Source organism: Vanessa atalanta, chromosome 5 (assembly GCF_905147765.1).
Source record: "Vanessa atalanta chromosome 5, ilVanAtal1.2, whole genome shotgun sequence".
Taxonomy (NCBI): Eukaryota; Metazoa; Arthropoda; class Insecta; order Lepidoptera; family Nymphalidae; genus Vanessa; species Vanessa atalanta.
The window spans coordinates 11,613,537-11,628,123 of record NC_061875.1 but is presented as its reverse complement, the minus strand read 5'-3'; the positions used below and the strand labels follow the sequence as shown (position 1 = coordinate 11,628,123).

At 30.9% G+C, this 14,587-nt stretch overlaps 1 protein-coding gene across 1 annotated transcript in view; it reads right to left on the bottom strand.

The window, feature by feature from the left end:
* Window positions 1–12,658, bottom strand: part of LOC125064412 (DNA N6-methyl adenine demethylase-like) — a 34,357-nt gene extending 21,699 nt beyond the window's left edge. Inside the window, exons 1-2 of the mRNA XM_047671403.1 lie at window positions 11,472–12,658; window positions 7,176–7,316 (exon numbers count right to left, since the gene is read on the bottom strand). Coding sequence (XP_047527359.1) covers window positions 7,176–7,316; window positions 11,472–12,614 — 1,284 coding nt within the window. The 5' untranslated portion in view covers window positions 12,615–12,658. The remainder of the gene's footprint in view (window positions 1–7,175; window positions 7,317–11,471) is intronic.
* Between the last annotated feature and the right edge of the window lie 1,929 nt (window positions 12,659–14,587).

The window sequence follows — 14,587 nt, the reverse complement described above, 5'->3', positions numbered from 1 at the left end:
TAAGGATCCATTTATTTAAGTTTTTGGGTATATATTGGGAACATATAATTAAAAATATACATTTTATAAATATTTAAACATATTAATATTAAAATAAATATCAGAATCCACAGAAGCTATCACCACAGATTGTAGGTATTCTAAGGACAGAATTAGATATCGTAGGGTGAGGCGTTCACGCTGCATGCCCCCGACGCGTGTCAGTGGGGAAATCTAATGAACTGGATGAACTAGAGTTTGCGTAGAGCTATGCCTAGATCGCCATTAATAATTGCTTTTAGGCGATTTCACTTTATCATTAAACACTGTACAAATAACAGGCGTCTGTGTTTTTGTTCTGACCAACATATTGATTGATTTAGGTTGACCGACAATTATTTAAACCGAATAATTGTCTAAATTCGAATTCATAATGTCAAATGTCGTATAACAATAATTGAGAGGTGAACTCCAAATAAGTAAAAAAATATATTTAAAACAACAAAATATTTTTTCTGGTAATTTTTCTAGAATAGACTGCTACGAATGTGGCCACGTTTTCATGAGTTTAATGATAGAGTTTGGCAATTTGTTACACTAGATAAATTAGTTCATTATTGTATCGATTTGTTTAATGAAATTTAGGATTTTTTAATTATAATTATTCATTCGTTTATATAAATTAATGTAAAATCATGAAATACGGTGACGTAGAAAGGCTATAATAATGTTAACGACAGCAATGAACACGTTCTATATTGAATGTTCTCGTTATATTGGAAATACCATTAATTTCGATGCCAATAATTATATAAACAGCGACAATTTCTATCGAATTAAATGTATCAAAGTGGGTTACTGATTTCTATGGTGATAAGTTTTTATCCGAAATTTTGGAGAGTCACGTCTTAGATACGTTTAAAGGGGAACATAGTTGAATTGAAATTACAGACATGATCCAAGGGATGTTTAGAATGGGCTTATTAAATTATATTTAACGCTTTCATATGTAAAATAGAATACTTTTTCTTTTCACTTTATCTAGGAATAAAATTTGAGAAATGTGAATTATTTATCCTTTTAATCGAAGGCCTAGGTTTAAATATTTTAATATATTATGCGCATTTACTATATTACTATAAGAAATAGCAAGGGGGATTACTTTCAACTTTATCGTCAACATAACATATATCGTCAACGTTCAAACGTCGTAATCAAGCACGCCTGCTTTAAAAGGGAAAATATATATTTTTTAAATATGTGTTAAAAGCACTTGAGGCAGGCATTAGAATAGTTAGAGCCCGGGGCGCGGAACTGCGTATGCGTGGCCACGCGCGATTTTACCACCGCATTGCGTCTGAACGCACCGCTTACTCTCAGCGCTTTACTTAATGGCAAGAGGTCGTGTTCATCCATACGTAGCACTAAAAATAATAAATTATTTAAAAAAATTATATCGATACCAGTAGATTTAATGCTAGCTTAAGATAAAACAACATTTTCTACTCATATCATTTAAAAATTCAGTTATAAATTCAACTAACTAATACAACTTCTACTACCAATAACCTATATAATAATATATTTGGTCAGTACTTGGTAATATTAATAAAATTGTATTATAAAACAAGATTTAAAATTGTAATATGATAAATAAAAACGCGGCATTTGTATAGTGTTGTATGCGTAGTAGGGGTGCATCAACGCACCCCTCACGCACTTACGCACACTTGTACATTCAGTGCAACTATATTATGAAACTGGAGCGCTATTGGTCGAGATATTTGCCTGTGTGCGTACCTGTTTGGTTGTAGAAAAGAGGTCGTATAGATAGAGTTATTTATGTCTAGGCTATATGAATTAGTTGCGTGCATTGGGGTAGTCTTCGCTAGGAAAAAGTATTGATTTGTTGCTTCGTACCAGAGTTTTGTGAGCCTTTTGCAATTTTAAGAATGATGAAGAATTTTATTCTTTCAAAATTACGTAGATTATTAGAATTCTTCACAATATGTTGTGTATTTAATATTTATTGATATGGGGAACCGGTTTAAAAAGAACAGTCCATTTTGGATCCCCATCGGTAACAACTCTCTTTCATAACAGCTTGAAAGAGTACAACTTTTCTTTGGCTATTATTTTCTTTTATGTTTGTATGACAAAATGACAATGGTACTTTCTATTTAGTTCAAGTTTATGAAGTCGCCATCTTGCTTTGATTTAAATACAAGGAAAGTGAGATTATTCATATTAAACACATTCAGTTCATATAAAAAAAAACGTACTACATATTTTTAAGGTTTGTTTTTAAAGTTCGATACCATAGTTATTAAATATTAAGGTATAAGAAAGTTTTTTAATTAAAAATTTATTTAATTAAAAATATGATAAAATCAAATAGGTACTTTTTAAATTACGTCTATATCTTAACATTAAATCGAATAATTTGTCGTAGCCTAAAAATATATAAGTAATAATTAAAAAAAAAATAACATTACGTAACATCGATTACAAGTCCATCCGTCAATGCACGAAGCAAGATGCATCATTAACGCGTCGATCTGCCCGTTACATCAGCTGATAGCATAAAAACCCTACCATCTGCCGGCCCATGAATCACCGGCCCTTGGCGCGTGCCAAAAAAAACGAAGTAACCTACAACCGTTATATCGTGGGTCCACCCACGTGGCAAGACCCCTGTTTAATAATCGATTTTTATGTGATTCGACGACATTGCATTTTTTTTAGAAGATTACTTTGTTATCTGTGCTACCGATATACGAATTGGAGGGAAAAACGTCGTGGTTTAATTGCGAGCGCTGACTTATGAGTATAGAAAGCTTTTTTAAATTAATATTTTATAGGGAAATATATGTAATAGTATTTTTTGTGTTTGTTTATTACTAAATATGGATTCATATATTGCTAAAATATTTTATTATTATTATTTAGTAATGAAAAAGTCTTCATATTATTTATTGAGTTATTATTTTAAGTTTGGATAATTTTCGTGAAATGGCCGATAAATTATAACGAAGTCGACAACATAATTTAACGTTTGTCAAGCAGATGATGTCATTATATAATAATATAATTTATCTATTCTAATATTTTAAATATTAAAGATAAATTTATTGTTTGTTTGTGATTATCTCACAAATCGAAAAAAATCACATTATATTTGTAAATGTTTTCATTAGTTCATTTGATATGAATATGTAAATATTTATTAATCTTTCTCCAGAAAAAGATGGATGTGTTATCTCGTGAAATGCTGTGGAAGTTATTATTTATGGCTTTTTATAATTATAAAAGTAATAAATTTTAAAACACGTCTGATTGTTATTTCATACGTAAATGAAGCAAATTGCATGCATATTTGCAATTATTGTTGAAAGAAATAATTAAAGAAGTTCAAACTACACGTCTGAAAACGTGCGTAGGTTGTTAGATATTATGGATAAGGCTAAAAAAGTTCATTACTGGGAAATTGTTATACTTTAAAATATTCAACACGATATTGTAAAGAAATAATAACGCCTACGTTCACTATGATATTATTACAATAAAACAATATTAACAGTATAAATTATGGTTATGTTTAGTAGTTTTTGATTATACCAGCCGAAAGAGTCGTAAAACATGAGTATATTACTATTGTTCTAGCAATATTATGGCCATAAATAACAAATAACTAGACATTATCTTATTAACGTAAAGCAATTCAAATATACCATGAAAAAATACATTTAGTAAGTAATAAATTTGTTTTAATTTCAAGATGTCGCGACGATATTCTGTCCCATTAATTCGGTTGAAACATAAAAAAAAAATCGTCGATTAAAGTAAATGTATGAATAATCCGCAAAAACAAAAAAAAAGCTATTAAAATCCGCGATAAAAGTAATGGATTTATAACAAAGTTTCTCAGTAATGTTTATTGCTGTATTGTTTGTGAAGTATCGTGGGGAAAAGAGTAAATAAGATATTATCATTGCTACATTTTAGTGTACTTTACTATTTTTATTATTGATTTCCGTTATATAAGAAGAACTATATTATGAATCGTCGTTAGTCTGTTCCGATTTTCTCAGAACTCAACTATATTCACAGATTAAAGAGTAATTATAATCAAAGGTTAGTAGGAAATTAAATCTGAAATATAGTTAAAATCATAAACCGAAGAAAAACAATTATTAAATTACGTCTGAATCGCACTTATACCTACTGAAGTTATATATAATAAAATGAAAACGTTTTTATTACAAAGAGGTCGATATCATTTAATGTTTACGTAATGCGTTTAAGTTTTAAGACTATTACGCTTAAGATTTTTGATCACAATCTTATTGATAAAAAGGTAATTTTATATTTAAATCGAATACAATCAAATGTAACCAGCTGCCTTATACAAAAACACCAACAAAAAGCACCTTTGGCCGACAATGGGTAGGATCGGCCTATGATAAAGATCCTAGAGGTGTTTCCATTTGCAGACGATTTTGATTGGAGCGCGCGCGCAGCTGTCGCGCACATTGCGCGCGGCTCGTGCGCACAGATAATGTGGGCGACATATGAACCATAATATAAATAATACCATAAGGTTTTACTGAGTTTGCTTAAAAAAACGGTAACGGACGTCACGAGTTGTATAAATAAGATTTATTTCAACGTTTCTTAAATGTTACGCTACCATATTTTGATAAGTTTGATTTAGTAGCCGCCGATGGATTAACATGGTCTTAGATATTAATAATTTACTTCATATAATTTATGTACCACAGCAGATGAACATAAAAGCGTTGAGTTCAAATAATAATAGTTATAGTACTTATAAGACTAAAAATATCAGCTCAATATTTAGCGCTATTCCATAAATTAATGAATACATTGGATTTGTTAATTTTAAAAACTAAAACTCAACCTCCATCGGGTGTCACAATTGAGTTACTCCGCTATTCCTTAAGTTCAAGTAAATCCAACAAAATACTTCCGATTTCAGGCTGAATTTCAAAGAAATTTAATACAAAAAAATATTAGATCTATTTTATACTATTCCTCCAGTCTAATGAGAACACTAGTAAAAACGTCAAGTACTCTACCATAATGACTTTAAAAGTAGGCTTTAAATAAAGGTGATTCAATAGAGAACAAGGGAATGTCTCCCTTTCCTCCCTGGCTAAGCTTTACGGCGGTTGTTATAAAACTAATTTGCTAAGTTTAACTTACTTTGCAGCCCTTAACTTATAATCGTAAATTAAGTCAAGTAGGTTTCTTCTCTCAAGTTTTCACCGAAACTTCATCCCCGGAATTTGGTCCATAATAATTATTATATTCGTTTTGAGATTTTTTTATTAAAATAGTTTCTTGTTCGGAAGAGGTATAAAGAAATCTTATTGATTTCATAAAATCGAATCTATCTTCATATTAATCAATGGCGGTTGGCGTGGTTTCCTTCTAAGGCTTTAGTTTTTACATGAAATAAGTACAACGAGATATCTGAATAATAAGTACTTGTGTGCTGTTCAAAACTACATTATTAAAATTAAGAAAATTACTAAAAATATTTTCGTTTCTATTAGAGTTTTTATTTATATAGTACTTTTATTAAACATAATGAATTACTTATTATTCTTAAATGACTGCGACTTAGTTTGGAACAGGGCGTCAAACACCAATTGGGTTGTCTAAAAATGAATTTTCAGAGGCGGTGCGGAGATATGATTTGGCCCGTGTTTAATCCCCGTGCTCCGGAGAGCACATAAAGATTGTGCCTGATCACTGGTCGAAGGCTTGCCGTGCTATCGGTTTATGACCGTCATAGGATAAAACAAAAAAAAACTTCTTTAATTTAAATTAATTGTATCTGTATAAGTTTATAATTCTAATGACGTGAAAGTTTAAGTTCATTTATTATACGTTTGGCTGTACGTACTTAAAGGCAAATATATGGAATAGTAACACATATAATAATTATAATATAAATCATACGATTTGGTTAACTACTTAATTGTATTTTAAAGCATTTAAGTATTTTATGATCTTAAGAAAAATCAACATGGCTATAGTGTCTACTACATTCTACGTGAACGTCATAATAAAAATTGTGACGTAATATAATATCATCAATCTTATTTACGAACCACTTTCGTCAGTAAAATGATACAATATCAGAGTTTATTCAGAAATCAATTTCTTCTTGTAAGACGTTATAATAAAATCTACGATAATTTAAAAATGTAACATACGGCGGCAATTATATTTGATTTCATATAACATGTTATTATTTTTTTAATAAAATGTCATTCGAATCAATTGCTTTATCCTTATTTAAAGTTCTATGAGAAGATGTATTCTTTCATTTATTTGTTTTATGATACATGAAATTCTATATTTAAAAAAGAAAAATAAATGTCTAGCATAAAATTTACTCTGTTATTATCACTGTATCAATTTCAGAAAATAATAATGCGAAATGAGATTGCCTACGATTTTTCATGGGTTATTAACTTTGCAGTTGTTTTTATTACAGTTTTATGGTAATCGTTGGTCTTTGTTTTGAATTTCGATTTACAAAATATTCTCCTCAACAATCACCTACGGTATAAAAATACGACACACAGAAAGGAAACATAAAAGAAATTTAAATCATTAAGTAATCAAGTTTCAGTGAAATTAATGATAAATTATATTGTTAAAATTAATATTTAAAGAACATCGCTCACAAACTAAGTTATATTCAGGGTTTAAACTGAGACACATTGCTTCCGCCATTTTACAAAGCCCGCGAAACCGACTATTCAAAACAAGATGGCGATAATCTATGCAGACGAATAAATTAATGCAAATGGCGCCTCGTAAATAAGTCATACAAAGTATTTGCGTCATTCACAAATCGATTCTAATATTTTTTTTAGTCATTGATTTTGTTGTCAATACCTATATATTTGGCATTTAAAATAATCAAGTTTCGATGTCTTATAACAATTATAATAAATGAATTAAAGTACGTCAGTGAATTCTTTATTTATTAAATTTTATATTGTAGTTGAGTAATTGATTACGGAACAATGAAATATTTATTTAATTTACTAAGCAAATGTCTATAACAAATTAAACGTTTCTGATGCAGTAAAGAAGTATTTCACGTTTGCCTCGTGTATTTGTTGAATATTATGAACTTAATGAATAATGCCTACCTTCTTCTCCGTCAACTTCTCACACCTCCTCTGCTTACATATCTGATGCGACTTGTCGTTACGACATGGTGCGCAGTCGCCACAGTTGTCCTTACGTTGACAGCCGATACACTCGCCGCAACGCTTCCTCTTCTTCTTAGTCTGTGACGGAAAGTACTAGAATTGAGTCAATTTGTATGTCTATGTGGAGATAAATTCGTATTAAAAATATTATTTTTGATAATTTCAAATATAACGAAATTCTGAGAACACCACTCCCAAGTTGTAACTAAATAATAATATCTGAAATTACAACCTAAATACGGGTATGTTTCATGAAACAGGTCTTGAAAATATTACTCTTTCAGCTAACTGAATAGATATGTTATTTTTTGAGCTAATAATTATTAAGAGTTGAGACTATATCCTAAAATACTAATATGGTAACAAAGAAACGGAGCATAAAAGCCTATATTTTATATTATTTTCAACGCATAAAATCAGACAAAACAGTTACTCCAAATAATTATTGCGTGTTTGCCCCTAAATTAACAAAAACATTGCAATTATAGTTCAGACAACAATTTCGGCGCACACTGAACTCTTTAATGATTCGTCTGACGGTCTGGGTCATGCGCCTGCGTTCAATCGTAACGACTTTGATATCGATCTTTGTAAATATTTACATTCAATTATATTGTCTGTATTGTTTTGAAATAATAATATAATATTCCGAAAAATATATTAAGTTAAGTGTATGTGACATAAAAAACGTGTCAATTTCTTAAACGTTTAAATATATTCTAAAATATAACAATCGACAATTAAGTAAATGATTTATTTATTTTACGTATTTTATTTTTGTTATTATTCTAAAGCAAAGGTACTTGAGCGAAATAAAGTATTGTGACAATCCAATAAAATACATGGAATTCTACTAGTGTCTTGAGCAACGGTAAAACAAATAATATAAGTAACTTATTTTAACGATTATCATGTATGTAGTTACACTGTTACAAGACGGAATTAACTTATAACCATAAATATACCAGCTGTGATGCGAACTCTGCCATTTTATTCGTGTAACACTATCGAGATCGGTATCTTTCGATTGTTACCGACAAACAGCTGACGTTTTGTTATACATTAACTAACAATAATAATAATTAAATATTCAAAGTTCCCTGTATATGTATATTTTTTTCCTACGGTATCTGAGCTTATCACATTAATTCCCAGTGTTAGTAGCGCAGAACCGCAGAATATGTTTTAGTTTGATTAAAATATTGTTTTAAAATGAATATCAGATTTATATTGGTACTTGCAATATTAGTTTTTTTATTTTACCTTAAGAATACACTGGAATCTTTAAAATGCAAACTATTCATACTTGACATTTTTCTAATGGCTTTCCGGTTCGACAGATGTCCTTTTATCAAACATAGACTGTGTAATTAAATATGGTTAACACCTAGCAGGCTACCATGTGCATTTCTGAACTCAATAAAACCATAATTTATTATCATTTTGACCGTATATGAGAAAATTAACGTATAAAAATATTACTTTAATGTATCAGCTCAACGGATAATGTAAGAATTAAACTCTTTAAAATATAAAATTAATGTATTTTCAAGAAAAAAATATTATTAATTAAATCCCTTAATTTACTCTTTATTTATTATAAATAGAATATTGGTTATACGTTTGCACTGGTAATAAATAAATTAAACTTATTACGTCGTCCTTAGCTTTCCCCGTTTCGTTTGTTTCTAGGAAACTTTACTTTGGATTTTCCCGGCCTGACTCACTTGTCTAATGAATTACACCACAATATTTGCTACTGGAATATAGTTTTTATTACTGATGTATAAAGACTATCTCTTTCGCAATATTTGGCAGAAAAGAGGGTTATTAGTCATATGTGTTGTCTATTTATCAGACAATCGATATAATATGATAATATATCCGTAATATATAGATTTATTGGGGACCTTACTTCATTAGTGGATCTTATATTTCTTATATTCGTTTGTAATATATTATTCAATTACGTTTATATTTGTTCTTAGTATTAAATATTTTTGTTAATTGATGTTTTCAAATTACAATCGTTATATATGTACATACATACATATAAATGCAGTATTTAATAATATTTTGGACTTAGAAGTTATGAAACACTGGTTATTTTTATTGATATATATTTTTTCTCTGATTTAGTTTATCCACCTGATTCTCCAACTGTCTGTCGGGTCTGTTTATGGATTGATTTTCTATTATTTTATTGAACGCTAAGTTTGTATAAGGGTTCAAAGGTTTAAATTAAACAAAAATTTTATTTTAATTAATAAGATTACGAAGGTGAAATTCTAACTAGCATACCTATATCAAATACTGCATCATAATACTAGTCCTTATATGTGTTATAGTTTTCGGAGCACCCAGTAACACAAGACTCCAGCCTTGGAAACTGTGTATACAGATGTTTTGAAATGAATTAATCCATTTTTGATTTTGAACTTTGTGAAGTTATTATATTATGGAAATATTTTAAAACACACTTATAGATTTCTTTAATTAATAACGCGGTATGTTTTAATTATAAGACGATGGGAGAATTAACTTTATTTTACTTAGAAAAACGTTTAGAACATTATTTAATATATTCGATTTTGTTATTTAACCAGTTGAATATACATCTCAATAATAAGTAAAATAACGCCTGATGCGATATTTTACTAATACTCAAAAGCTAACGGTCTCACATTCATCATACTGTTAATTATTATTATGATCAATATTTGCGTGACACAAATGAGTTATTTGATAAAAATCTTAATACCAAGAACATGTAATAATGTTTGAATTTAATTTGAGATATTATGTAAATTGGTGTTAAATTTAGTATAATTTGGTACAATTTACGAATACAATTAATACCTTTACATTTATAAAGAACACTACAGATATTAAGAATTAAGTTTATTCCGAGTGTTTTGTAAATATCGGAATGTACAGTTTTTGAATACGATTATTAAATAATTTGACTTTATTTACAAGAAATAATTGGTTTTAAGACATCTAGGGAACGCATTCCATGAATAGAAAAGTATAAAAATAGTAACTTGTTTTATTAAAAAAAAAAACTATGTCGAATACGTACGCTAATTAAATAATGTATTACTAGTTTAACTTCAAACAATTTAATAAAAAAATTGAGAACCAATACTTGTAAAAATACGAAATTTCGTCGTCGTATCGAAACGAATTGTAGATTTATGTTAATAGAAAAAAGTTAAAAAAAAACTAAATTAGAAGGTCCAATAAGATGTGTTATACATCGTAATCTAGTATAGATGCGAGCAGCAGCTGCGTGCGATCAAAGGTGTTCGCTATTAGAGTAGGAAATGCTGACATTTGTGGTGGAATGTCGCCTTAGTCTAGACCTTTTCTTGAACTTAGATGGTTAGTTTATTTTTTATTATGATTTGTTTACTACTGCAATAACTAAACGGATGGTAATTAGCGAGTCTTAGTATTCTAACTTATATAATACCTACATTTCGCCAGCACGTTATCGTTGCAAAAAAGATAAATTGTTTTTGCGCGCATTAGTAGTAATATTAGTTAGTATATAGGTATAATATATTCTAAAGACGTAATATTATTAAAGAATTACTATTTTTATTATAAGTGTAGGTAGGTATATATATCTCTACAATAAAATACAATAAAAACATAAAATACATAAAATTTTCCAAGCAGGACACGCGTAAATCGCTAGGCTTTAATTTGTGTTTTAAACGAGAGAGGAAGTTAATTTATTGGAGGAGCAAGCGAATCGGCTAACTATTAAATTTATAGCCGCGAAGACAGAGAGTTCGGCCATTCCGAAACTCGGGACTGAGAATAAAAAGTGTTCCTCGAATAATAAAAGGTGGAATTACTGGAAAAGTTTCTCTTTTTCAAAGTCTCTCGAATATGTTTCTTCAATGCCGCCGTGTAGTCGGATGAAATTCGGAGAATTCTCATATCTTTCGTCGAATATTCGCTTTTCGCAATTCCCAGGCGTCTTGTTTACGCAATTCTACAATTCGCGAAAAGAGAGATTTGCTGTCTTGTCTGATTTTATGGCGTGTGTTTAAATTTGCCCTATTATTACGAATATAGCTAATTTTGGTATGGTATAAATGCTTTAATCTTGTATAACTAAAACGTTTATGTCTAAATGTATGATATAATAATATGTATAATATAATAATATGTATAAAATAATAATAATACACAATTATTTAAAAATACTATGACACTCACCTGCTTTTCACTGGATATGTCGTCGAGTTCCATTGGTCCAGTGTTCATAGGTGGGGCTCCGTGCATGGGAGACTTAAAGCCGGCGGTAGAAGACACTGCAGCGACTTGTCCACTACTTTCTGAGCCTACCTCCATGTTTGATCCATCAGACTCTGAGCTGTTTGCTCTCATTTTCCGTCGCTCTTTCTTTCGAAAATCTGATCGTGTTGGCGATGAGCCGCTTACAAAGCCATTTGTTTTCTTATCGTACCCATTGTCTAATAACATTGGATTTTGAAAGTTACTGTGATGTAAGCCATTAGGTGTGTACTTATCTTGAAGCGCTTTAACGTCGAACGGTTCATTTTTCAGGACATGTACAACTGTAGGACTTTGGATATTTTGAATTAAACTTCCATTTTGGTGAAGAAGCGTTCCATTTTGATGTAGAATGCCATTTTGTGTGGGAAACGCATTTATTGTCGCAATATTTGGTTGATATAATTGTATATGCCGATCGTCAATATAAGCTTGACCGGCGGGTCCCAATTCACGTGCTTGCAGTGGTGCTGGAACGATGGGATAGCTCCGTGCATTTACTGCTGTTAGAGTATGGAATGTTGTGGCATTTACTGGTGACAGTGTCGTCAAAGTTGTGGATAGGGGAGTCACCTGTGCTAATGTAGTTAAATGAGCAGGTGACGACGGAGTGGTGAGTTGCGTGAGCTGGGTTAAATGACTAGGGCTCGCGCTTGGGGTCGGGCTTGTTGTGACTGGCACTGGTGTCACACTTGGGAGCCCCGTTTCTGGTATCACTGTTGTTTCTGGAAATGTTTGAAATTGGCTTTGGAAGGACGGTAGCTTATTAGCTATTGGCTGAAGGGTGACCGATTGGTATTCGAGAGGAGACGCAAAACCGGCCCGTAGGATTGCGTCCTTGGCGTTCACGCTGATAGGCATAGATTCCCAGGGGCGGTATTGTGGCTGGCTTGAGATCACGGAGACTGTGTCGCCAGTCCTCTCGTAATATTCCCAACCCGGGTCGAGTAGCCGGGTGTCAGCGGTGAGGATCCTTTGCTCGTTCTCCGCCATGTCGCCAAAGGTTGAGAAGGGCGGTAAGTGCGCGCTATCCGCGCCCGCCTCGCTCCTGAGCGTTTCGCTCATGACGTGTTAACTCGACGCAACCTCATCGCGTCACACTTATACACTCCTATCGTTAGAAAAAATAAGCTCTACTAAGTCTATATACGTTGTACTGAACACTCGGAACTGAACTGGAACTTGATAATTTGTACTCTTTGAAGTGGATTCGTTATGTCCTCTTTATACTAAATAGCACTTACGTTACGATTATACGGCACACCGGTTGACACTACACTAATCACAATATCTTCGTTTTCTCACTATGAAATAAATTATATAAAAAATCCTTAACAACAGGCAGTTAGCTTATTTGAGTCTTATATCTACGGCTTATAAAATCTTTGGCTGATTTTTTAGAAAATGCTCAAGGAATTGTTTTGATTTCTTTAATTTTTAACTATTAATAAAATATTTTGTGCACTCGTTTAACGATCTATTTTATTTTGGAACGTTAAAATACTGGTCGTTGATAGAATATCTTTTTACTTTTCTTGAAGGCTTTTTATTGTAAATACCGATCACTTCAGACTTAAATTAATTTGTACTGTTTGGGAGTTAGCGTATACTATTTGCGTAAAGTTAATCGTTAAAAGGTTTAAAAAATAGTGCTTATATTATTTTTGAAACGAAAGATATGACTGGAGGCTTTGGTTTTGAGGCTTTTGTGGCTTTTGGTTTATTTTGTTCTTCAGTTCTGTTGTTGTTTCTTCATGTGGCGGAGGCTGGCCGCTGTTATCCGTGCGGCCTGCGCTGATCTGTTAATAAAAGAAAACGAAATATTAATATTTATAAATTCTGGAATAGAAATACTTTATATTACTTAAAAAATACGGCACACTCTTAAAAATATATTTATTACGTTGACGAGAGAGCGCATGCGCATGCGGTGTTGTGAAGCGTGCCTAAATCGATGGCGCGAATCATGGGGCTTGCATAGTTTTTATAACGGCTTTAATTTTATATTTGTATTTCACATAATAAGCACAATTTAAAGTCTTCAAACGGGTGTATAAACTGACTGGGTGTGTATAAATTGCTTGTTAATTTATTTTTTTTGGATTTACCGTCTTCATCTGTCTTAAAAAGTTTTAGAGTTAATTTTTTTGTAATGCTGTGTACATTTTTGGTGATCTTCTGGATCACCTGTATCTCTTTCAATAAATGAATTCCTAAAAAACAGTAACGATTTCTATTTAGAATGAAAATCACCCTATATATGTATGTACATAAGCAATATTTTTATATTATAATAGTTAAGTGCTTTATATATTACAAAATTTGCTTAATTTTTATTCATACTTTTTTCATTTTAGAAGACATGTATATAAATATTCAAGTTATTTTATATAATTTTATAAGCTGCATGTATAGTTTGTAAATATGTATAGAATCTATTCATTTTGTACCGTTGGCTCCCTTAAAAAAAACATATAACAATAAATAAATATGAACTACAAGTCAGCTATAGAAAGCATTATGATTGACGGTACTAAAACTGAAGAAATATATGAACGCAGACCTGAGATAAAGTGTTATAAAAGTTACTTTACTATTATGTAAATTTTACGTTTTAAATTTAAAAAAAAAACAGCTGGCACTAAATAAGTCAATAGTGTACATTCTCTCATATAAGATTGTAGTGAACCATTTATTATTAGGATACTTGGTCCAGCTGCGATTATAGGTCCTACTAAAGATTTGGTACGTTCAAGGTTTCACAAACTATTAGGATGTGTCGTCACGTGATGCGGTTGTAAACAAACTATTAATAGAAGGGTATGGTAGTGCCACGCTCTATTTCGGATCCACTATTTTGAGCTAACTATTTTCGTAAGTTTCAATTTAAAACTGACTTTTCGCCGATACGTAGCGTTTTTATTTTTAAATGCATTGTTTTCGACTCGATACTATCTGATACTATATTCGTATAATTTTAACTAACTGGGTATACTATAATCTATTAAAGGTTCACTCGTTATGAGTATGTACTGAAA